We start from the raw sequence: 25,827 nt of genomic DNA, 5'->3' as shown, positions 1-25,827 counted from the left end.
AACCTGCAACTAAATCAGCTAGTTTCTCAAATGAGCTAAGTAGGCAGACTCGCAAATGTCTTCAAGCCAACAAAGCACAACACATTGAAGAGAATTTAAATCAAGATCTGTTTCTCTGAGAGCATGCAGGCTGGCATCCATACTGCAGACCAGCAGGTATCAGGGACCAGCAGCAGGTGATACTATCTTTGATCCACTGCTTGATCACTATGGACATGATGGATTTTGAGACTGGAAATTTCGAGGTAGATTTGACTTCAGTAGTTGCACTTTCGCTAACATACGAGTATAGAGTATACTGCACACAGAGACGTTATTAAAATTGTAAATATATCCAGTAGATGCATATGTTTTAAAATCAAAGGACCTAAGACAGGAAAGGTTCTCTAGTTGAGCCATTGATGGCTGAGAATAAAAAGCAGCATCCAGAATCTGTTGACTCGATCATGTGACCTTCTAGTTATGCTGCCTTCAAATGGCGACATGGGAAGTCACGTTCATTGGATGGTTGGCATTTCAAATGGTTAAGTCGTGAGAACACCGTTGATAGGCAACAGCAACATGGTCTGGAAGCCACACAGGCTAACAAGTTAGGTAACTAGCACACCGGTAACAACATGAAGGGAATGCAACAGCAACAAGACGGACGGAGACGGTGAGGTTGTTGAAACATCAACATTTTCCTCAGACACGTTATATAGGTTAATAAACACGTGACAAAAAATGACAAAAATGACATTCTATTAAACTTAACATCCAACATAAAATGAACTTTGGTGACCTCCACCATTTTTTTTTTTTTTTTTAAACATTTTGATTTCTGATGTCATGAACACCAGAAGAGGGGCTCATTCAATGGACTCTTCTCGTGAACACTGTAAACACATCCCCAGAGCATTAGACTAAGAAAACTCTTGTAACCACAGCACCACCAAAGAGGAGCCAATAAGTCACCAAACTATTTCAGTGACATCATATCCTCCTTATAGTTGCTAACTTTAGCGAGCATTAGTCATCCGTGGCTCCTGGTCAGACCAAGTAATGCTGTAGCAGCAAAGCCACTTAGTGTACTCAAGTGAGAAAAGGTACGTTTAATTGGTTATAAATTCAGTGTTTCTTTTGGAAAGTGAGAAATGGGTAATTTTTTTCACTTAGGGTCAATTTAATGTGAAGTATAATGTGGTTTGAAAAGTTTACAGAGAGCTTCTGTTGTCCTTGTGTCATCACAGTGTTGTTGTTTTTTAATGTGTATTATTGTTCCTGCTATATTATATTAATTATAAAAATACATGAAGGTATGTTTATGTCCTACAATGTTAATGTGAACATGTGCACTCAGGTAACTTCTTTCATGTTGCTAACAGATTGCCGAACGTTTTGCATCCGAGAACTTAACCTTACCCGTCTACAGCGAGCGGGCAGAAGTTAAAACAACTAAGTCAACTTGAGTGACGGGATGTGACTCACAGTTCACATCACGACTCCAGAGGCAGAACCTGATAGCGAGCAGCATGTCCAGCTCTGAGCACACAAATCCATCCAGAGAATTACGCAATTCCTCGGAGAAACTAAACAAACCGTAATGATGCAAACAGGAACAGAAGGAACGCCAGAAAAGGTGAAGCACTGGCAGCGAGATGAAGAGCTGCGCCTGGTGGAAAAAGTCATGTCATGTTGCTCAGTGTTCAGACAAAATTCAAAATACTCGCTACAATACAGAAGCTCGCTGGTCGTAAAACAACAACAACAAAAAAATCACGAAGGGACGAAGGCTAAATAAGTAGCAACATTTAAAACATAAATCTTTAGTTAAGTTACAATCACCATCCGAATAACCAGTTGTACTGTTAGCTTTTTTTGGTCTTTCTGTTGACCTCAAAACACATTTGTTATTTTAAGACAGATTTTACTGTAAAGTTACTTCAAACGTGACGATGTAACTTATGCTGAACGCTGCCAACTCTGGCCACCATTGGAGAAGTCATCAAGAAATTTAGGTTTGCCAATTTTAGCTCAAATTAGCCACCATAAGCTCCTGTTGATACCAGACTAAGTAAGGATGTAAGCAGCAAAACGTGTGTCAGTAACAAACTGAGTGAGGGTGTGTTGTATTGCTTCTAAACTCAACTTTTTATTTAAAACAAAAAAGCTCTGTTTTTGTTTTTTGAAAATTTGCAGATTTGCTTTCAGTGCTTGAGCTTTAATTTCAGAATAAAAGCACCTTCTTCCTGTTTTATGTTGGCAAGAAATGATGCCGATATCCTCAGAAATTCAACGAGTTCTATCATGTATGTGTGCAGTAGTAATGGTAAGGGACCAAAACAAATGTAGTTATTGAAGTTTTACATGTAGCAACTTTTAGTTTAGTTGATTTAAGCAATATATAGGTAAAAATTTGAAAAGTAAAGGTGGTAATATCAAGCAAAAAAAATTCAAATCAATTTTTCTTTCCCAACTCACAAAAGTATTTCAGATTTCTGTTAAAAGCAAAGAAGACAGCAGCGACCTAAATCGCACATATTCCCGCCCGTTGTCAGAGCTCTGTGAGGTTTGAGGGGCGAAACGAGGTCCTGCTCTACAAAGGCTTTCCAAGTTCCCCCTGAACCCTTATGGGAAATTCTAAAGCATGTCTGGCTCCTGAACAGGAAACCAAGCCCATCCAGACAGACGACAGCAAAAGACATAAAGAAGAAGTGTCTCCCCCAGAAACTTAAAAGAACTGGTAGACAAGCCGTGAGAACTTTTCTCATTGCTGTATCAATGATAGAACTCTGTGTCTTTATATAAATAAATTACAAACACTTGAGTTTTGGGGACTCCGCTGTTTGTTGCTCATTTGTCTGTCATAAGCAGAGATAGACGTGAGTCTGCAGTTATTTCCATGCAACAATAATGTCAGATGGTTTGAAACAGACAGATTCAGAATAAAGTAAAACTCCCGGTGGCCCGTCCTCAGACACTATGGGCGGCTCAGGAACACATCACATGTTTTACAGCCTGTGACTGATTTTAGCCGATAGAGAGATCACACGGTCTGTATAGACCAGCACAGAGAAGGTTTTAAGGTTTGCGAAATTCAGACTAGCCAAAGCTGCCGTGATCTTATCAGGTTTGATTTGCATGGCTAGAATCTCGACCGATCAGTGTGAGGCTGAATTTCACCCGGCGGGCTTGTCTACAAAAGTCCATTGTTTCAGCTAAAAGTCTTAAGGTAAAGAGAATAAAACATTCTTCATTTTTCTTCTTTTCTTAAATGAACTGACTTGGCACACGCATCAGAAGTTGTGAAACTTTACATCTGATATGGGTCCCGGGCATGAGTGTGAAGTAATAGCTCAGTAGCTAAAATGCAGCCTCTCAAGCTACTTTCACGTCCTAAATGGACCAGAACCGGTCAACATGTGTATCACACCAAGATCTACAAAAACATTCTCTTGTTGCCATGACCTCATGACTCAACAGCAAGTCGTCCATTTTTTATTTGCTGTCCATTTTTGGTCATTTCCACATGTTGCACTTTAACAAACTCCAACAGAATTTATTAGACCGACTTTAAATTTAGTCCGTGCAATCTTTAGATCTTTGTGATGAAAACTTTGATGTCCTTTATCCAACATTCCCCACACTACATTTTTGATAAAAATCCTGACCTAAAGACATCCACGTGGTAATCACAGCGCCAACTACTGGCAACATGAAATGACATGTTTTATGATTTCATTTGTTAGTCCTAACAGGTCGACTAGATCCACCTCAATCTGGGTTAGAAAAGCTGTCAGACTTTGATGATGTTATATTGTCATATCCTGTGAGCTTTCATCGAAGGGCATTGCCATGGCGATGTGGCAGATTTTGATGTTTCGCCATGACGCAAGAAGCTGTTGAAAACTCATGAAACCTGGCACACGTGTCAGAAGTGGGGAAAATGTATATCTGGTATGTGTAAGTTCACGTTAAATGCTGCTTACAGCTTTAATTTTTGTTTCTCGGTTTGGGGTTTCGGCATTGAGGTTGGGAATAAGGTAAATGTTACAATCCAAAGTGTGAAACGATGAAATAGATGTTTGGTTCCCACAAAGATAAAAAAAAAAAAAAAAAAAAAAAAAAAAAGAGCAGTGTGTTTGACAGTATAATTTGAGAAACTCACCTTTCCCATGCCAGCGTGGGCGTGTCCCATCTTGACTACCACAGGGTAGGAAGGGGTCGTAACCTGCAGACAAACACAGCATCACATTATGAGTTGAGTGTTGGACCGTTCTTGGACAACCAACAAGGAGTTCAATGGTTAAATGTTCTATTTCTACACTCTCTGCTTAAACTTGCACTCCTTTTAACAATTTTTTTTTTGGCCACTTATGAACCTCAGAAATCAGCCGTAAACACAACAGTAATATATATTAACAATAAGTTGCTCATTTAAACATCATCCAGCAGATATGGAGCAACATTAACACCCATTCATTTCAACTCATTCTTCTGGTCCAGTGCTCACTCTAATTCAGCTCTTTAACAGCTAAAGCTAAAAGCTCACTTCGTTTGCCAAGTGCAGTTTGTTATAGCTAGATATTCCCAGACCCAGATTCACTGAGTGAATGTATTGGGGATTGTTTCCGGTTCTTGCATCCATATGGATGCAGACCTTGTGTTCATTTTGAAACTATTGGATCAGCCTTTAACCAATCAGCATTGACAACCATATGACGTATGTTGTTCAGCAAAAGTCAACCATTGTTGGAACTACTGGATGCTGTTTGGCCCAGTGACCAAACCTTCACGCGAACAGGGTTTCCAGACTATATTCACAACATAGACTGAAGCTGTGAGCAATAGGTGGGCGGAGTCAGATTTATCATGGTAAACTGTGGGTTTGTCAATACAAAAAACTACATCTTTCATGTATTAATTTTTTAACTAAAATAAAATGGCAGTGTGTTGAAAGAACTATGAAAAATAGGCATTGAACAGTTCTAAGACGAGAAGCTTCAGAATAAAAGCAGGCAAAATAAGCTGCAACTGTCATCAGGCTGGAAAATTATGCCACATTGAATTTGGCCATTCAAAACTGTACTTGGTGCTTTAAATATTACTGTAAGATCGATATGTGGTAAACACCACAGAGACGAAAACCAAAAGCGGACGACTATTTCCTTTGCTGAGCTGGATGTATACACGAAGTGTCCAGAGCTGTGGCCTCGTAAAGAAACGCACCTGCTCTCGTGCCGTTCCACTGACGTTAGAGCGGCCCGGTTTAGGAGGCTTGAGGAGGAGTCGGAAGAATGTTGGTTTATACACAAAAGACTGTGGAGGTTCTGGGAAGCTGGGTGGAAGAACACAGCTCTCTGGGATGGGTTTGGACAAACCCGGCAGACCACAAACATGCTATTTCTCATCATGTGTAGAATTAAAGTGACTGAAACATCAACAGATTACTTCAAATCTCCCTGCGGTTGAGACGCCCTTTGATAACTCTGATGATATGATCGTTAATGCGATGTAATCTAAAGAGGGACTTTTCCAGTTTTCAAAAGCACTTTCCCCACGCTCGTGTGTAATAGCTCTCAGGCAACAGTGCCAGGTTGCATGAGTAGCCTTTAGGTCACCTTTACAGAAAATGAACAATAACTTACAAAGCGTTTTCAGAACAGTTTAAAGGACTTTTAAGAGGAACGACCCCCCAGAGAGTTTCCCCAAGAACCAAATAGGTTCTAAGGCCTGTTTGCCTCCATTTGAAACTCTTTCCTCGGCTGTTTTAAACAGCTTCGTTTGTAGCTGTAGTTTACCCGGCTAACTGTTTACACTGTGTCTTAAACAAGGCGGCTGCCTGTGCTCCCGTGTTCGACCAATCACTGCGCACTTGCGTCACCGCAGTTCCTATTGTTATGAGTAAAGTACCTACCCAGGGGTAGGAGGTCGAAAAAGTACCTCAAAAACTGAATGGTAGACACAAAAAGGGGAACACCCTCCTTCTGTTCTTATAAATGTGAACTAGTTCCTGCGGTCCGAAAACGCCTGTTGTCTCCATCGAAGGTGTACCTGAGGTGCTCCATCTGTGTTGTGTTCAAGCACGGTACAGAGCTGCAGGTAACGTATTTTATGTGTTCACATCTTCCAGATTCCAAACACAAAGTTTCCTCCGCAGACACCTGCAGGTGAATTAACTAAACACAGGAACAGAAGATGTTCAGGCCAGCAGATCAGACCTGCCAAGGAGGAAGTGAACGCCTAAACAGCTGCTATGGTTTCAGTCAGAGCTTGTTCTGAGCGGAGCCTTCAACTGACACGGAGCTGCTCCAGGGTGTAAGCGCCGCTTATGCTGACAGGTTCTGACAATACAGGCCCGGCCGACATGCTGCCAAGATAAAGTGTCCTCTAATTGTCTCCATTATCACTTTACGAGTGCCAGAATACAGAAAGAAGGCGAGGCAGCATCAAGGAGTCCTCCTTGTAATCCACTTCTAAGTGCTGAACAGCACGAATGAAGCACTTCGTAAAGTGAAGAATATGCAAAGTGGAAAGATAGTGATGTAAGAAGTCATATTTAACATAAAAAAATACAATTGATATGAGCCTTACTCTGTAATCTGACACCCTGGAATAAAGTTCCTTCAGATTTGAGGTCAACATTTGTTCAGAAAAAGCCATTCATTGGATTTACTTTCTGTAATCATATGGAGATAGTTTTTAATAGTTTTATTGATGGAGTCAATGGTTATTGCACAGAATTAAAATTGCCTTCACACATAAGGAGGAATGTAATCTTATGGAGTACAGCTGTTTGAGTGGATTTGGGAATATGCACTACTAATAAATAATACTGACACGAGGGCCTTAAGGTCTTGAAAATCTACTTTTAAACCTAATGCGGGACTTTTACATTTAAATCACATCAGTTACATTCAAGCTTTCGCCAGACGAGTTCAAACAATGCTGACTAAGCCAATAATCTCCAGGTAAATCCATCTGTCTATCTCAGTATACAGAGTTTTTACATCTGATGTGGTGTCTGCTGAGACGTTCCCGTATTGGCCGGAAGAACGCGTACGTGCAGAGAATGCGCGCCAGAGACTTCTGGTGGCTAACGTCCAGTTTATTAACTTGATTGGGAACGAACAAAAATTCATGCGGCTCTTCTTGACTTACAAATGATATCGGGCCGAATTGACCAAATTCGTACAGTGAAAGAAGTTACTTCATTCATCAACAATTTAGTAGTGACGGAGTCGCCTAATGCAGAGCCGATGACTGAGGCGTGTCGGCAGGGTTTTTGTAATTACTCTCACTGGCAGACGGCAAACACCAAAGTTTTACACTGCAGCTTCCAGACACATCACCACTTCAGTTTTGTGTTGAATATCCCCAAATGACCCAAATTACCATACAGCAAATCTGAGGAATTAGCAATGTATACTTTATACTATGTTAATTGAAGGGGCCAAGTTTCTGTTGCGTCAGCTCATTATTTAATGCCCAAATCATCATATGATTTCTTCCCGTCATACAGATCAACCTGTTGCGCAATCCGGCACCTCCCCATCACATTCAGGATGTTTTGGGAGATTCAACTATGAGGTTTCATTACGTAACACTAATGAACAGGAATGAAGTGGATTTAACGGTTTACATCTAAGTGAGATCTACGTGTTTTCTTTGCACAGTGGGCGGTTCAGGGGCCAGTCAGAAGTTGTACAGCAGTTAAACATGTGCGTCACATGACGAACAATTAGATGCCTGAGGTTCAACAAGTAACTGAGAAGAGCCCAGCGGTAACACATCACGTGGACGTCTGTGTTTGTCTGTCGGAGAGTGTGTTCGGGGTGGAAGAGGCTGCAGCCGCCCACTCTGTCTGGACACGTTCCTTCCAGTCATTCCCATCTGCACGGCAATGACGGCAGACGTGCTGAGGCGAGACGACCACATCCTCTGCCCCCGAACAAACCGGAGCGTCGGACGGAGACGAGCCCTGACCACAAAAGATGTCCCCTGAACTGATATGATATTATCAGAGAAGATGAACAGAAACAACAGATTGGCTCACTTCAAGAGCACTTATTAGTAACACCTACAAAATACAGTCGGGGATTTTAGGAATTCCTTTATTTTTAAATTACTATTTAGTTTATTAAACTGCCATCTGTGGAGCTATGTGCTAACATGCTGTCAAACCAAGGGACATTGTAGTGCAAGCATTCCTTAAATCAATGACTCTCAGGTGCGTTATGAACCAGGACCAGCGTGAGTGGGTCACAGGTGTGTGTGCAGGGAAAAGAAGAAAAAAAAAGACTAACTTTTATTTTCAAATCTACAGAACTTCTGCTGCTACGCTTTTATTTTTAAGGACACACGTTTCTCATTATGCCTCACGCGTGCAGTTGACGTTATCTGCCCGCGTTGTCATGACAACGATGACCAAAAATGACACAATGACACAGATACTTTTGTTTAAGGCGACTTTTAATTAACTGCATTCAGGCTCAAAGGGAACGATGGGTGTTATTAGAAAGTAGAAGTGCGACGCCATTAAATAAACGGCTTGACTATTTAATGTCTGTGTTTTTACTCCTCTCTGGCATTTTGTTCTCTTAACATGTTTTCATTCAGTAAAGAGTTTTGAGGCTGGATAAAAGCTCTTTGAGCCAGCAAGCCGGATAACTGTCACTTAGCAAGCTCATTAGCTCGGTCGATAAAAGGGTCGCTGACACGAAAAGGAGCTCAGTTTATTTAAAAGTCCTATTCGTACAATCGACTCACGTCTCAAAACTGTGTGTAGGATACATCATTCCATTTTTGTGGAGCAGTTTATTCATTTTGCGAGATAAGTATATTTTGATTTTTGTAGTATTTTCCAACTTTTATTTGTGACTTTAAATAACTTTATTTCAAGGCTGAAGCTTCCAGCTCTAAAATAGAGCCGCCGGAGAGCATTGACTTCCCTTACGGCATGAGGGAGTCTGTTTTATGGAAAAACCTTCATTTTACAGTGATTGATATTCTTAACCAGATTGTTCAACAAGACAAGTTTCCGTCCTTAAAAAGCCTCGGTGGCCATTAGCTCTCAGATGTGGAAATTTGTGTTTAAAACTTCAGCTTTCTGTTTCATCTAAGCGACGTGCACTCAGCCTTTTGTTCCCAGCAGAAGTCTGTAAAAGACATCCAGTGTGGTAAAGATGTTAAGAAGTCACATGCTAAAAAAGCTAATTATACGGTGGGTGAATTTACCAGTCTAGGTTTTCTTTTGGAACACGTGGGCTTCCTTCATTTACAGTAAATTTGCCAGACGGCAGATCTGGCACGTGGTGGACATACTTCAGGGAAACCCATCCACCCTAAATCCCTCCCTCTGGCCGCATGTGCAAAGCTTGTTGTAAACAGTATGCGAGTCCGGTAGGATGGTTGTTCAAGTCAGCGTCTGAATCGTGCTTCTGTAACTTCAAAACATCTCCGAAACCTGGAAAACTGGAAACTTCCATCTGTAGTGGATCTGTGTCTGGAGAGCAGAGCTGCATCCACTGGAAACACATTAATACGTCCCAACATGAAGTCACAAATACAGGATCAATAACAAGTGACAGTATCTCTTCTATAAATGCTACAAAAATGTATCACAACTTAATGAAAATGGTTTGAAAATAGATTCAGCAATTAGCTCAAATTAATCTTTGAAAGTTTGAAAGAACTGTTGGAAACTAAGTTCGGTGATAATTCACTGTGGGTACATGACTGAAATAATCCTATTTCAAATTACACCGTCATTTGATTCATTGTCACTGTAAGCAAGTATATTAATGCAGCCTACAGTGAACTTCATCATTTTTAGGCAACCAATAAAAATCGCACCAACACACTATACTACTACTATATTCTGTCAGTGACTTAAATGCAGTAACACTGGGATCAAAACACATAACATTTAAGTGTGTATTTCTAAAACTCAGTACAGGCTTGACGTTTGATCGATGACCCTAATTCTTTTTGGGATTATGGCTATTTAATTCAAACTAGAGCTCGACTGATATATTGGTATATTTTATCGGTCGATAAGGTTCATCACACATATAACGGTATCGGCATATGTTGACAGATATGCGCTGATATGAAAACTCTTTTTTTTTTTTTTACAGAACATAAGGCAAAAAAAGGAAGCGCGGCGTAATTAGAAGAATCATTTTTTGTACTGCCTAATATTGATTTCGGTATGGAAACCAAGAATCAAGTATTAATCAAGCTCTAATTAGAGCTTCACAAATATAGGTTACACACACACACACACACACACACACACACACACACACACACACACACACACACACACACACACACACACTATATCCAATGACAAGCTTGTTGAGATCGGTGCAGTGCTTTAGTGGCAGAGCAGTCGGAGTTAAAGCTCTCTTTGGGGACACGTGCATTATAAAGCAAAACACATGGTGCATCCATCCCGCATTTATGATCTCTTAATTTTTATTATGGCCACTCCACATCAAGGAGAAGACATGAGGCGTGATGGTTTAGGCAGGCGGCGAGAGCAGGGGGACCCCGACCCAGAATCCTTTTCAAGAGTCCTACTGCAGCTGGACCAAAGACAGCCTGCCCACATCAAACTGTGCCCGCGCATTAAGTGAGCCTCAAGAGACCAGTGATGTTTATCACGAGTCCGTTCTAAGTTACCGACTGAATTCATGCACCTGACAGGAATAGGTGCAGCGCTCTTTGAAAGGGTCGCATGTAAAACTGTGAGTGGGTTTTAAACGAAGGCTGGAGTATAACCTTTCACTTAAGAGCAGAGTTAAGCAGTCATAAGTGATTGCTCCTGTATTAGATGTCCATTCGAAATAAACAGTGATTACACCGACAACCCCTCGGAAGACGTGCTTTGAAAGTGTGAAGGTACAAGTGCAGACTTTTATCACGTGGAGTATTTTGAATCTAAACACATACAAAGCAAAAACACAACTATTACCGCCTTGCCAAACCAGTCAAATTGCAGTTTCCATTCACGTCAGTCCAGACTCATGTAATAAATGTACAGAAAACTTTGAAGGAATTTGGCCAATAAAGCTGATTCTGATAGAACACAAAGTTGTAGTCATGACAGTTAAACAATAGTTCGATTACAGCTGTTGCTGCAAAGAAGCTACAAATTCTTAAACAAGGATGTTTCACACACATCTTCAACCCAAAAGCACAGAAGATCTATACAATCAGCACAGTTTCAATGTGGACACTCAAGATTAGTGTCACCAAATGTGAAATGTGACAAGTTATGGTGTCATGTTCACAAGAATGGGATAGACATGAGTTCAGTGTCAACTTGACCTTTGACCAACATGACCTAATCAGTTCATTCTTGAGTCAAAGTGAACTTTGTGCCAAATTTGAAGAAATTCCCTCAACGTGCTCTATATTGGGACAGACTTGAGGTCGCATTAACCTTTATGGTTGACCGTTGACCACCAAAAGTGAATCACTACATTCTTGAGTCCAACTAAACAGTTGTGCCAAATTTGAAGAAATTCCCTCGAGACACTCCAGATAAATGAAGTTCACAATAATGGGATGGACGTGGGGTCCCATTGACCTTAAAGTTTGACCTTTGATCACCAAAATCCAAGCGAACGATTGTGCCAAATTTGAGGAAATTTCCTAAAGGTGTTCCTCAGATATTGCCTTCTGGAGAACGGGACGGATGCACGGATGGACAACCCAAAAACATAAAGCAGAGGCATGAGAATATTTAAACTGGAACAACTATATTTCAAGTTAAGGTATCAAACTTCCTTTAATCTGAAGTTAATAGTCTATTACTATTCAAATTCATGTCAATATGAGGCCTTTATTTGGTCTAAATTATAACTGATAATGTCCTTGTTGTGGCTTTTTTAATTAAGAGGACAAACTTGAAGAGCTTCTAGTACACTACACACCAGCAGGCTAATTTCAACAGACTGTGTAACTTCAAAAGAAATTTTACACATGTCCTCAAACTAAGAGTGACATAAGCATGACACATACAGAAGCCCCAACTCCCCCATAACAGACATTTACGAGTTGTCATAGTAACACCCTGGGCTAACATCCGGCCAGACCTAAAGTAGATGCCCATTGTATTAAATTAAAGTGTCTACAGTAAAAGCTTTGTAATGCGGCGTGGTAATTATTGTTGTGGAATTTAAGCTCATCTGGCTTCCATTAGGGTCCGTCCTGGTGTATTTCCATGAGTGAGGCAGCTGTCTGGAAAACACAACTGAGTCGTGAGGGTGGAAGTTTCCAGGGCGGATGCTCCTTAACAACACCGAGGTGCTGATGGAGAAGTGACCGAGATGGTCGGTGGTGTCCTCTGATGGTCAAGCCACCTGCTTTGTCATCACAACTTGTTTGGTGGTTTTTTTGGGGGGGGGGGTGAGATGGAAATAGCCTTTACTTTTTCTACAGATAGAGGTCCTTAATTTGATTCTGTAAAAGTTGTGAGTCGTTTAGAACTTTTTGGGACATTACAAGCTGTATAATTTGTTTCAAATTAATTTCCATGTGAATTACATGAAGCAGCATCTATAAATAATCAGTTATCTGTTACTCTAAAGTGAGTCAAACAGCTCCAACAAGCTCCATGTCACCAAATTCAACATCAGAAATCTTTGTTGACTATCTGTTGTGGGGACGTTTCCATGACTGTATCCTTCTGGAAGTTTCTATTGAAGACCGACAGTTAAGAATTCAAATATATCTACAACAAATTATAGCTCGTGCTGCCCAAAACCTTCATATACATCATAAATATTAAACATTAGGTATGAGATCAATGCAGGGCCTGAAAATCATTCCTTCCTTCCTGTTTTTTATGTTAATGTCAATTAGTCTTTTTTTTTTTTTTTTTTTTAGATCATTTTGGGGGCTTTTATTTGCCCATGACAGTGAAGATAAACAGGAAATAACATGCAGTAAGGGTTTGTCCACCACAGGAATCAAACCTGGGACTCACTGCTTCAGACATACAGTACGCCCCCATGTGGTATGAAACATAACCACTCGGCAAATCAGAGTGCCCCATCATTTTTCAGCCAGGCTAGTGGCATGTTTATAGTGATGGCAATGCTGGTCCAGCAGTTTTGTGAAGACTAAAATATTTTCACAACTTTTATGTGAATTACTATTAAATTTGATATCTACGGTGTGCAGACGGTGTATCCTGGATTGTTGAAACGACAACTATTGACTGGAGTGCTGTAAAATGTGGTTCAGACGGTTTCTTGCCCTTTTCCGGATTAATTGCTTGTCAAAACAAAAGGGAAAACGTTGTATTTGTCAAGATTTTTTGCAGCAAACTAGCAAATGTTAGAAAGCTACAATGCTCAACTAACATGGTGAACACTGTAAAATCATATCTACTAAACATCAGCATATTATATAGCTATGGTTTTGAGTTATACTTAAATATCAGATGTCCCCTCTAGATACATCAAAGGGTGTAATACACCCATCAGTCCACTACAGGATAGCATTGGAGGGACACCTTTTGTCTCAGCTTGGCATGAAAATAACGTGCCTTAGGTTTGGGCACCAAAAATGTTATAATTAGGTTTAGGATCATGGTTTGGGATCAAATAAGTCATTTTACATAAATAACGTTACATACGTCACAGTTACTTTATCTATGCTACATAAGTTAAATACATGACATTCTATAAGTAAATAAACCCGCGTTGACTCATGGCCTGTCGCCCTCGAACGCCGAACTCCAGGGTGAAATTCCTGTTTGCTCCATCCAACCACCTTGATCACCTTCCCATGTGAACTTTAACACCATTTTTTGTAATGGCTAGTCATACGTGGACGTGCTTTTCACGCCGAGGCGAGGCAAAACGTGACACTGACACGATATCCTCTGGTAGACTGACTGCTGTATCGACACGTTGCTTTGATACCTGGCTGCTTTACGTCACCACGACAACAAAACGGACGTATTTTAATGTAATGAAGACTTTTGTCTCAAGCAGCTTCCCGTCTGCCTCTCATTCTTCTCATTGTCCACTTCATCTATGATAGCCAGCTACCCCGCAAGGTGCAGGTCCAACAGTCTGAAGCAGTCTGGGGAGCAGCGTCCCGCCCGAGGACAGTTCAACACAAGGACAGATAGACCACCTGTCCTCCCTCCTGAGCCACCGCTCTAGTTATATCTCCTCCATTCTCATCTATGATACAGAGCAATGAATGGCTGTGCACACACATCTTGTGGTGTCCATATGGTATCTCTGTAGGTGGTGTCGGCCCGACTTCTAATTTAATTTTTGAAGAGGCACGTGTCCGCTTAGATGTATCTCTGCTGAAACTCCTTAAATCTTCTATAAATGCCCTTTTATCCCGTCTTTGAGAATATTAACACAAACTGCTCTTATGAGAGAGTACTAATATTTCAGTGATCTCACAGCTGGTCAATATTACAGATGGTTAACCAATATGTTTTAATAACAGAACACAGCCTCGACTTGAGTCCAGTCCATTCCTTTTAAATAAACACAGATTTGTTTGAAAGTCAGTGTTAAGTACAAGTCCAGACTGTTCTAAAGTAGAGCTATTTAAGTCCAGCTTCTCTGCGGTTCAGCTGTAATAGGGACCTGGACAGGCCTTATTAGCACTAATCAATTCACTAACCTACATTCCTGCTTCAGAAGAGAAAAGGACAGACGGGCTTCGGGTGAGCCAATCCTGCAAAAACCATCAACGCCATGCCACATTCCTCCCAGTCGAAGAGGAAAAGCGATGTTTCTTTCCTATTTTCCAGGAGCTCCTGCAGCATTAGGTCTCGGAAAAGGCTGCGCAGAAATGAGGTGGCTGTGTGCAGTTTTGGATTCCCTGTTCCATGATGCGTGGAGTGAATGGAATCATTCAGTCAATCCTTTCAAGCTTCGTGATGCCGGCGAAAACAATCTGAGATCCAGACCTGCACCTGTGAGCAACGTGACCGATGAATGTGTACGGACAAAACGTTGACGTGTGAGCCGTCGTACTTTTTGACACGTCTCATTTTCCCCGACCCTAACCGTGCCTGCGCACACTCAGAGAGGTTCGCTGTGACACACGGCTGACAGTTGTTGCCGTCCATGAAAGCCACTTAGCTGCTTCCCTGAAAACGTGATTTCCAAGAAAACGTCCATGAAGTCTCTTACTTTGAATACCTCCTTCCTGCACTACGCTGTGCCCTGATATCCTGTTTCCACAGAAAACACATTCAAACGAAGGAAGCTGGACGCTCTAAATATGCAGCTTCATTGTAACGTTCAGGATATAAAGCAGATGTCAAGAGTCTGGACTTGATGGAGCGGACGCAGTGTTGTTTTAACTACACTTACGCTGGGCTTTAACTTCGTGGTTCGCCACAGTTTCATGCAACACTGTCGAGAAAATTACAGCCCGCCGAGGCATAAATCATAAATCAAGTTATTTTCAAATGCAGCAACAGGCCGAGTGGGAAGTTAAACTGTTCAAACTCATTCATGTTGACAATCTAATATAGACCAAGGCGAGAAAAATCTGTCTGCATGAATATGCAAATCTGTCCTAAATGTAAACACATTCTTTTGAAGAGGGTTTTAGGATAATCAGTAATAAAGTGTTTTAAATAATGAAAGTCTGCACAATCTGAAACCTCAGCATGTTTCAGCTTATTTTCCGAACAGACAGTCAGTCACAGCTTTATAGGTCTTAATTATATCCTGAACATAAGATAAAACTACTGAGTAGATAAAGCGACTCGGGCTTACTCGGAGAAAGGATTACTATATTACTGTATTACACAAAGCCTTATTGGAATTTTGTTTCATTTGCAGAATTAAGGTCAATGTATAAGAAAAAAAAAAGATTTAGATATCAGAGGAAAATACAGGCAAAATGTACAACAGGTGCAAACACAGAAGCTGCAGTCTGGATTCATGAATTTTAAAAAAGCTCACAAATGAGTTAGGATGTATTTCAAAGAAATATTTCCTGTTCTGCGTGTCTAAATAAGGTGCTGTAAATGAGAGGAGATTCATGCGGCAGGAGGAGTCAGCGACTATTTTGACAGCGGAGGAAGGAAAGGAAAGGCGGGCTTCTGCACAGCGCATACCAGGGCTCGGCCCGAATGTCAGCGCCATTACTGTTTCCAATTAAGACACGGTACATAGGGAGGAGGGAGGGCAGGACATCAAGCAGGAAGAGATTTTGGAACAGCTGGATGTGGCAAAGCTTGTCTGTATTCATGTGCCTGCTGTGCAAGCAGCAGGGATTGGTGGTACTCTGTGAAACACTGCAGCAATATTAACAAATTTACTGCAAATTGAATTAAACTTGGGAGCAGTCAGGGCGTAGAGTCCTCTAAATATATTTGAATGACAGAAAATGTTCTGGAATTAAAAGTCACCATCTGGATTTGCTTGAAAATACACACGATGATAACCAACTGAAGGTCGTGTTATTTTTAGATACATACTTATCAAGACTTTGAACAAAGTTTACACACAATAGTCAACATTGTGTTTGTCCATTGCTTTAATTCAATACACTTTTGTTGCTGGGTCACACATTTAAAATGTTATTGTCTGATTTGTATGTCTCAGACATATCAGTTTCTTGTAAATGTTTCACAATAAAAGGCTTGTTAAGAAATGAATGGTTAGTGTATATTGATACAGTGGAGGACTTTTAATTATCTTTTTAGTAGTTTTTTTGTTGTGGTTTTGAATTGTTAACTAAGTGTAACATGGCTACCTGTGAATAAACCCGGTCGTGGACATCGTCTAACTCCATTCTCGTGTCTCATTTTGCTAATCAGACTGTACATAACAACTGGCTAAAAGAGAACCCCCATAATACTAGCCGTTGCCCCCGGAGGCTGAAATGTCTTCAGACTGATAGTCAATGGGTTTCGAGATAGGATGAGGACATTTTTAATTGTTTAACCGACTTTAGTTAGATAAAATACTTTAGAACATATCCCATACCGCAGTAGTACTATACAGATGGTCTATCCAACAGTCAACTGAAACTAGCTGATGTTTGTAGACCTTTCCTGATCGTAACCTGATAGCTGAGTTTTGTGTTTTTGTTGTCACTAGCTCACAAAACTTGTTGAGCATCACAAACTAATTTTGAATCTTGCACAAGCTATTGTCCAGCAGTTTTAATCGACATATTTTAGTACTAAACTGCATTCATTAAACTTTCCAGCCTTGGCTCCCAACTCCGTTTTGGTTGTTACCCTTTCATTTAAACTACTGTCTCCTCCCAACACCTAATCACAGATTCGATGTCTATGAATTTTGACAAATTACACTGATCATTTTCCCCTATTTAAATGTAAACGACACAGTAATGAATATATAATGACATAAGACTGTGTCATACAAAACAGAGAAGGGATACTTATGTCGAAATGAAATGAACAATTCTGGGAGACCCGAAAGGTCCAAACACACCGGAGGATCAAGTGTTTGCGATGTGACTTTTGATAAGTTTGACAAAGACACTGTTATTGTACGCTGTCTAAACAACATTATGAATTTCTTAACAGCAAAAAAAAAAAAAAAAAGAATTGTGTAATGTGAGCGTGTTTCCCTGCTGTGTGTAAATGTTTGTGCAGAGTCTCCTGTCTGGTCAACGGGAGATTCCAGCCATAAATATAAATGTGGGATGACGGACCTCCTGCTGCGGTTTGTACAGCAACTCATGGCCAGCGACGGACAACAAAACCCACACCCTCTGGTCTCAGCGGGGACCGGTTCATCACCACCCAGAGAAAAGCTGAGCCATCCAAAAGAAGAGTGTTTACAGGGAAAACTCCCAACAACGGTTTGTCATGGCTCCAAACAAACAACGGTGAAATATGTGGGATATCTCCGCACATGAAATGCCGGGCCCAGACATTTACAGAGCAGACAGTGTTCTCATGGCAAGAAGTGAAGAGTTCAACCGGGCTGTCCAAGGGCCAGGACGTAAAATAAACCTAAGAGGTAAAAGATCAATAAAGGATAAGAAAGAAAAACACACGAGTATACTTCAGTTACACAAAACTATGTTTTCCTCTGTTCTTGTAAAATACTAAATATTTGAAAAACTTTCCCGGTTTATAAAAGTCCTTTAAATTAAACAATCTGAAAAGGGAAAATCCCTCTCAGGTCTCATTCTAGCATCGCTGCACTAAGTGTCGCTCACAGCTTCAGATTCTTTGCTGTAATAACAGTCTGGGAACTCGCATTGGCGTTTGCTCAGCCTTTCTGAAGGGTGGACCAATCAGCGACCAGCGTCGGTCGTCAACTGCATTTGTCCCGCCCCTCTTTCACTGTGAATGAACGGCCGGTGACGGTGACGAGCGCATTTCTTAGCTCTTGGTGACCGGAAGAAAATCTACGGATGTCAGCGCAGAATAAACGGTCAGCATCTCGTCGAGCTGCTGGAGTTCACTGAAACAATTTTTTTTTTTTTAAATGCCGTATTTAGGAAAAAACACTTTGATGGACACGGTGGTTGCCGTGGTGGCTGAGTGTCGGACGCTTCCGGCGCATGCTAAATGGTTCAAATGAACTGGACGTCTACGCCCAGTAGGGTGGAACAACTGCAAACGATTCCCTATGGAGAGCGACCACACCGATATTCACGCAGTTCGCACGAGGCTGGTCACGTCCACCTGAAGAACAGGAAGTCTTTGGCCACTTGGGGACATCACACTGACACAATTAGCAGTTTATGAAATGATTATGCTGACATTATAGCAAACAGTTGCCTATTGAGTCATTTGTTTTGGCCGCTTGGTGAATATAACGCCAATAATATAACTCCTGGAAATGAGGTTAATAACAAGTGTGACACTGAACCAAAACAGTACAATTACGAACTGTTTAATCAAAGCAACCAGCTGAAAGACACTAAACTGTTCTGTAGAACTGGGCAGGTGCTGCAGAGTCAGGTGGTGGTTCTCTGTGGATTTGTTACTATAGTGACACCTTTCACATGACACGTTGTTAATAAAAAACAAATACTAACTAGTGCAGCTTTAAAAGAAGAGTTAAATCTTTATAGAGTCTGTGCCTCCCCTCAAATAGGAAAGAAAAGATCATAATAGAGTGAAACACACTGGTTGATATGGTCATGTGTGTGCAATCATGCCCTCCTGCTGCTGGAATGTACTTTAAAGAGCTTGAATATGGCTCTTATACAGTAATGCATATTTCTTGAATTAAGTGGTAATCCCCAGAACTCCGACGCTTGCTGTGGTTTTTGTTAAATGTTAAATGATTAACAGTCATTTCTGTTATTTCTCATCTCCCACAGAGACGATGAAATTCTACGATTCTTAAAATAATACCACTTTTTAAAGCAAAGGTTAGATGACTCACTCCTTAAACAATAACTCATGAGTTGTCTGGGTTTCCATTTAAATATTATGGGTCGATACCAAAAGCTCGTAAAAGGTTTAGGAATGAAACTTTACATACAGTATGCTTACACAAGTGGAAAAAAAAACAACTTGGCAGGGGCGTCCTGATAAAGTGATGTCTTTTCTAAATTTAACCCTGCCCTGAGCCCCTCCACCCTCCCAGCGTGTGACGTCAGCATCCTGTGGACCCTGTTGACACCCTCGACCTCTGATCTGCTGATGACTCACTGGACCATCTTCCCTAATTTAACTTTCTTTCTCCTCCTCCCACACACACCTTCCCCCCGGCGCTTCTCAGGTTTCTGGGAAACGTCGGCTTTTTACGGTTTTCTGAATGGGAGAAACCGGTACAATTTACTGCACTGGCCAGATTAACTCTACTTAAAGCACTTAATAGGGCACACTACGATAGTTGTAAAAGAATCACACACTGAGGCAATGTGAGTAAACAGACTTCTCCGTTGTGCTCCTTGCCCTAAATATTTTAAGGAAATTCTCAGATAAGCAGGTTGTGCTTTCAATTTACATCGTTGTTTATGAACTGTGCTTCCAAAAGTGACCTGTGACTCAAACAGTATCACTAATAATCAGTCCCTCCAGCAAATCACGATCTTACAATCACAATAAGTATTTCAAATTCAATCAATCAATACAAAATCTTTAGAACATTTTCCTGACAAAATATACACCTTAACAATTGTAAATGATTTTTCAGTATACAGAATGTGTGGAAGTAATAGTATTTAAAATGCATGTGAAACACTTATTTGATGTACATTTGATGTATTTTACACTGTAGTCACAGACTGTCTGCTCTTTAAATGTCACTTTTATCATTTTTTTTTTAACTTTATATACATGGTTCTTTAAGTGCAATATTTCTAGCTGTTGGTGTGATGTGCAGTATGCTTATATAGGAAATGATTACATATGACTCTTTCTTTATTAGATTGTAGTTTTTTTGCTAGTTCCCGCAGTTTTACCAGGAAAAGAAATCACATAAAAGTAGTTAATTAGCCTTGACTTCTTGTTGCTTACGGACCAACAAACGAACGAACTAACTAACCGTACAAAAAGAAACATTATATTTCTCATTCAATGTCGGGTGTATCTGAAAACATTTGACCTATTTAAAGGAGCACTTAGATACTTTTTGACCCTCAGTTGAATATGCTAACAGAACATAGACCAACAACATTAGCACCAGTCTGCCTGATAAATGTAGAAACAGTATTCACTCGCCTTTCAGCCTAGTTTTGTTCGTTTCTGTTCACTTAAAATAGCTGCCTGATGATGTAAAGGAGGTTGATGAGAATGCTAAACCTCCACAGAGCCGAGGGGAGCTGCACAGACGAGTATTAAGTCTCTGGTTTGGTGACTATAAGTGACACTTCACATTTAACAGAGCCATTCAAAACTTTGGTAATCGGTGCAGCTTTAAGTCCTTTAACAGATGTATTCTTCTTATATTGTCTCTTTTGATCCTGTATCATCTATTTTGACTTATTTTTTGTCAAATTTCTGATTTTCTTGTGTATAATAAAACACTTACACCTGAAACCATGTTGGTGAGACAAGATTACAAACTTTTCCACATTGTGACTTCCGCTTTATACTGCTGTCAACCCAAAGAATACGCGTAACTGTCAAATAAAAAAAATATAGATTTTGTTTATAATGTTTATATTATGTATTATTACCAGGATGAACTAGTTCGAGAGCATCTTTGCAGAGAAAAAGCACCATAAGAATAGACCTAACAATTTTTTGTTTTACTGTGCTCAGCATCGGACCCACTTCAGGCATTCCCTCAACCAGAAGGAATTCTTCAAAGCTATTTCCATGCTGTCATATGCCCTGTTTATGGTCAGGCCTGGTGTCTCATTGTCTCATGCCGTAATACAACATAGTCATTTTGTGGGGTTTCCTGACACCAAATATGTACAGTGGAGTACAGCAGGGGACCCTGCGTCTGAGCAGCGAGCGCTGTGGTTGCACTTGGCCCGCCTCAGTAGGAAGTTACTGACCGTTCATCATATTTTATTGCAGTGGGAGTCCCGTTGTGAGCGGGATCACGGGTCAGGGCCATGTTTGCGTTTTCTTCTCTGATGTCTTAACTTCACATCAGATGACAGACGTGCTGGGGGTGGAAACCAGCGAGCATCTGTTGAAATGTTCAGTGAAGAGGCCGGACTTAACGGCTAACGAATGCCCCACCAGGCCTTCATATAATTTCCTGTTCAACTGGGGGGTAGGGGGGTGGGGGGGGGGGGGGGGGAATGGACGAGAGCGACGACCGATATCTAACTGTACTGACAGTTTTCAGATACTGAGCTTTGAGCTCATTTCCAACAATTCAGACTCCACTGCTCGGATAAAAGCCACAGCGATAACTCATTCAGCAACGTCACTTGTGTGCGTTCTGTCCAAGTCAGGTCTTTCTTCGTTTACGCTACTTTCTTCGACATTTATAAAGGAGACATGAGAGTCAAACTGGCTTTTACCTCCTTCTACCAGATCACTGTTGGGCAAGCAGAGTCAAATCTAAGACCACCACGCTACCATTGTGACTTTTAATTAACCCTAACCCTAACCTTAGAAAGTAATGAGCATTTATTGAGCATTTAAGTAAAATGTATTTTGCCAGTTGAGTCGCTGTATTTTTTCATATACTCAGAATGGCGTGACAACATGACAACAAAATTATGACCGATAAAGGAACCCAAAAACTGTATTTCCTTTCTTAATCATTTGTCCATTCTGACTAAAAAACAGCAATGGAAAATGACATTAAAGCTGCACTATAGAGTATTTTTACATTAACAACCGATCAAACAAACATGTCATTTCAAACTGGATGCTGATAGTGACCATAGCAAAGACATTTTCTACCTGACTCTGCAGTACAAAGCATTTTAGCATCTTTCAGCACAATGTTTTGGTTTTGTTGCCAGCAACTTACTGTTTTGATTCACTCTCACCGCTGCCATAATTTTAATCTATTTTACATTACCGGCCCAGCACAAAACAAAGTTGCTAATTAACAAAATGATCTTGTAAACGGAGCCAGACGTTGCAGATTGCTACCAACAGAACACCCCTCGCCTCATCCTCCCATTTCATCTGTGGAAGAAAAACTCATGAAAACCATGAAAGGCCCTCTCCAGAGTTTTGGTTTGTACCTTCTGGGCTACTGTAGAAACATGGCGTTGCAACATGGTGCGGTCCTTGGTAGAGGACCCGCTATGTAGGCATGAAGGGCTCAATGACAAGATGTAACCATGAAAAATTCTGTCATTATCAAACCATCCAATAAACGCATGAAAAAGCACCGTGTCAGATGTCAATAGCAGTGGTCAGTACGCCGTGCAGTGGATTCACATTTGACTACAGGTGTTTCCTTTCTGTCAGAGCAGCCACCCAACAAGCTGGAATGAGATCCGTCACCAAACCACAAGATCCCAAATCCTCCTCACGTCCTGAGAAGTACAGCCAGTTCTCTGTGCAACGAGAAAACATCCAATTAATGTTTGCCTCCTGCGACACGACTTCCCCTACCCGTCCTCCTCACAGCGCGGAGCCGCAGAGCCGCAGAGCCGCAGAGCGAGGGTCATCCTGTCTGTCCCACTTAACTGGAATGGCATGTGGGCCGTGCGGCGGGGCCGAGTGAGTCAGGGCTGGACGCTCTCCCTCGGTGACCGTCGCTCCCGGCGGTGCTATCTTTTCAAGTTTTCACTCTTCCTGTGTCTCTTTAGCGGCATGTCAGTCGGATGAAAGGTATTTCCTCTGAGTCACAGCTCTGTTTTCTCTTTTGTCAACCAGAACCACGCAGGGCTGAAAGACCTCCACGACGCCACGCTGATCCCCGGCAGGCCGACCATCCTCCAAACAGGCCTTTTTTCTATCATTGAACTTTCTTAGATGAAATGCAACACACTCTGTATTATGCTTACAGTATGTTGGCCTACTTTGGCGACATCATTTCCAGAGGGTCTTGAGTTTTTTTAATCAATTAATTAATTTTTTTAGCTGCATGGATCAAGTCACAGTGACAAGCTGTGAGGGACACATATAACCAGAATATTCTGGAGACTATCCTCCGTTTTATCTTGTCCCATTTCTGACAGTCGAGCTAAAGTAGAGCATGCAGTTTAGTATATAAGTGGACCAGGATTTTTAATGATATAGATGCAAAAAACAAACACAGTGAACTTGTTCTTGGGCTGAAAAGCATCTGACTTCATCTGTATTACTTTCTAAGCTATCGTGTGATGACAGTTCAACACAAAGAGCCACATTGATCCCACACACATGGTCAGCAGCTCTTCCTGTTCACAACTTTTCACACTAAAAGGAACATTTTTACTTTCTGTAGTTTTACACTAAATAAATCACTGTTTGATGTTTTTGCACTGTTACACTTTAGTTTGCAACTTTCCACCAGCCTTCCTCGGAAACGTTCAGTTTGCAACTTCTACATTTTCAAGAATTCTTGTTGACAGAAACCAGAAGACGAGCTGGTTTGCAACGCAAGTTGCAAAGTTCAAGTACATTTATAGCTCTTTATCACAAAGGGCTGCTGATAACTCAGCAAGAACCAAACAAATAAAGACCTCGAAGGGCACTCGGATACCACGGACCTCCGCCAAGGTCAATACTTCACTCAGTGAAGGTCAATCCTCTAGTCTCTGATGTGCAACCAAGCTGACACCAACCATGACGACACCCATTGGTTTGTGAACTGCAGTTCTAAAGCGTTGAGTTCGGCATTTCGGCCGTCACCATCTTGCTATTTTGGAGCCACATGTGACCATATTTGGACAAGATGGGGAAGAGCGAGCGGTGAGTTTGACTTGATCTGGTTGGGAGTACACCACGCCCCACCCACCTGTAGACAAAACCTGACTGCACCACAGGCCTGTCATGTGTTGTTTTAAACCATGACAGTGTACCGTACAGAGTAACAATCCGGCCAGTTGTAAATGGGAAAACAAAAACACATAAAAGGATGCTGAGACAAAATGCAGTCATCTATACAGTATCTAGTGTTTGATAGGGTCAATATCCCTTTAAAGCAGTTGATGCAATAATTACCTCATTAGAATAGTTTCCGCTCTCTTGTTATCTTTGGCTTGTATATTAGGAATGCCGGGCTGTTTTATCTCTTTATGTACGAGTGAAGTCATATGTAATACTGCCTGAATGAATCACTCCTTTCTCCAGCCTCCCCACAACTTCCTGTGAGTTCCGCAACTTCCTGTTTTCGTCGCCTCTTTTGGGTGTACAAAATATAAATCCAGAAGTCACACATGCAGATCCCCTGCCTAACCAAGGAATGTCACGAATGTGTTGGCTCGGATTGAAAAGGTGGAGGCTGAAATAATATCTGACCGGGTAATGGTTAACGACCGTTTTAGGAAAGTGTGTTGTAGCTGTTGGACTTTCTGTGGAGGCCGTAACTCTGATAAAACATGATGATCATGTTGAATTTCCACCGACTGTTAATGTCCTTATCTGCTGGTCTGAAACCAGAAATGTGTTGACGTATCACACCTGAGCGTACCGCTAAACAAACACTGTCTTGTTTCCTATTGAAAGGACAAATATATGGCGAATGATGGAAACTAATGACCGTTCCGCTGTGTATTATTTCAGTCTATATTCTTTGTTGTAATATTATCCGGAGCTAATCTCTCGGTTTGTAAAACACTGACAAAATAGTCTCATTAAGTGGCCATTAAATTACTTAATTTTCTTAATCAAATGTATAAGAAACATTTATTTTGAAATTAAACTGACTTTTTAAACAGGCATTTGAAGCAGAAGCTCATCAGCACCATGCCAAGTACAAAATAAAGTCTCTATCTGGCCATTAACTGATAAAAATAGTTAATGAAGGCACATTAAGGGTTAGAGTTCCCCAACCTGATTATTTCTGGCTTGCTTATATAACTGTGGGTAGCGTCAACTCTCACCATAACTCCCTCGGTCTCTCAGCAGATAAGCCTCTGCAGCGATAACGCAGCTCCATGAACACGGTCAGGAAGGAGAGAAAAGACGGTTTAATCGGCTAATTTTGACAGACTGTACTTTGAAAGTGAGCTGAGTGAGGTCCCTTTCAAAATAAAATAAAGTGTTAGGGACAGCAGCCGCAGGTGTTCGGGGTTTGTATTTTAAGTTCAGGGATTTGATGGTTTATTATTGTGGAGAACAAAAAAGAAAACCTGCTTTAAAAAGAGGACTGAAGCCTCCACATCTATTGACTTCACTGCTTAAAGATGAACACTGATTGCTGCTGCAGACTGTATTGAATATTACTAAGTATTACTAATTGAGGGGGTGTTGGAGGGTGGGCAGGATGACTAAGTGAGACTCCTGGGTGAGAAGGGAGCAAAAAGAAAAAGGCTTTCAGAAAAATA

General features: G+C 41.1%; 1 protein-coding gene across 1 annotated transcript in view; it reads right to left on the bottom strand.

Moving 5' to 3' along the window:
• The window catches only part of syn3 (synapsin III), a 112,422-nt gene that overhangs the window by 17,276 nt on the left and 69,319 nt on the right, over positions 1 to 25,827 (bottom strand). The window contains exon 7 of the mRNA XM_069700093.1: positions 4,148 to 4,210. Coding sequence (XP_069556194.1) covers positions 4,148 to 4,210 — 63 coding nt within the window. The remainder of the gene's footprint in view (positions 1 to 4,147; positions 4,211 to 25,827) is intronic.

The sequence above is a fragment of the Brachyistius frenatus genome, unplaced genomic scaffold (genome assembly GCF_029030835.1).
Source record: "Brachyistius frenatus isolate BFR_SWC_R1_liver_20210118 unplaced genomic scaffold, ASM2903083v1 Contig_32, whole genome shotgun sequence".
In the NCBI taxonomy this organism is placed as follows: domain Eukaryota; kingdom Metazoa; phylum Chordata; class Actinopteri; family Embiotocidae; genus Brachyistius; species Brachyistius frenatus.
Note: the sequence above shows the minus strand (reverse complement) of the source record. Positions and strands in the feature narration are given on the sequence as shown.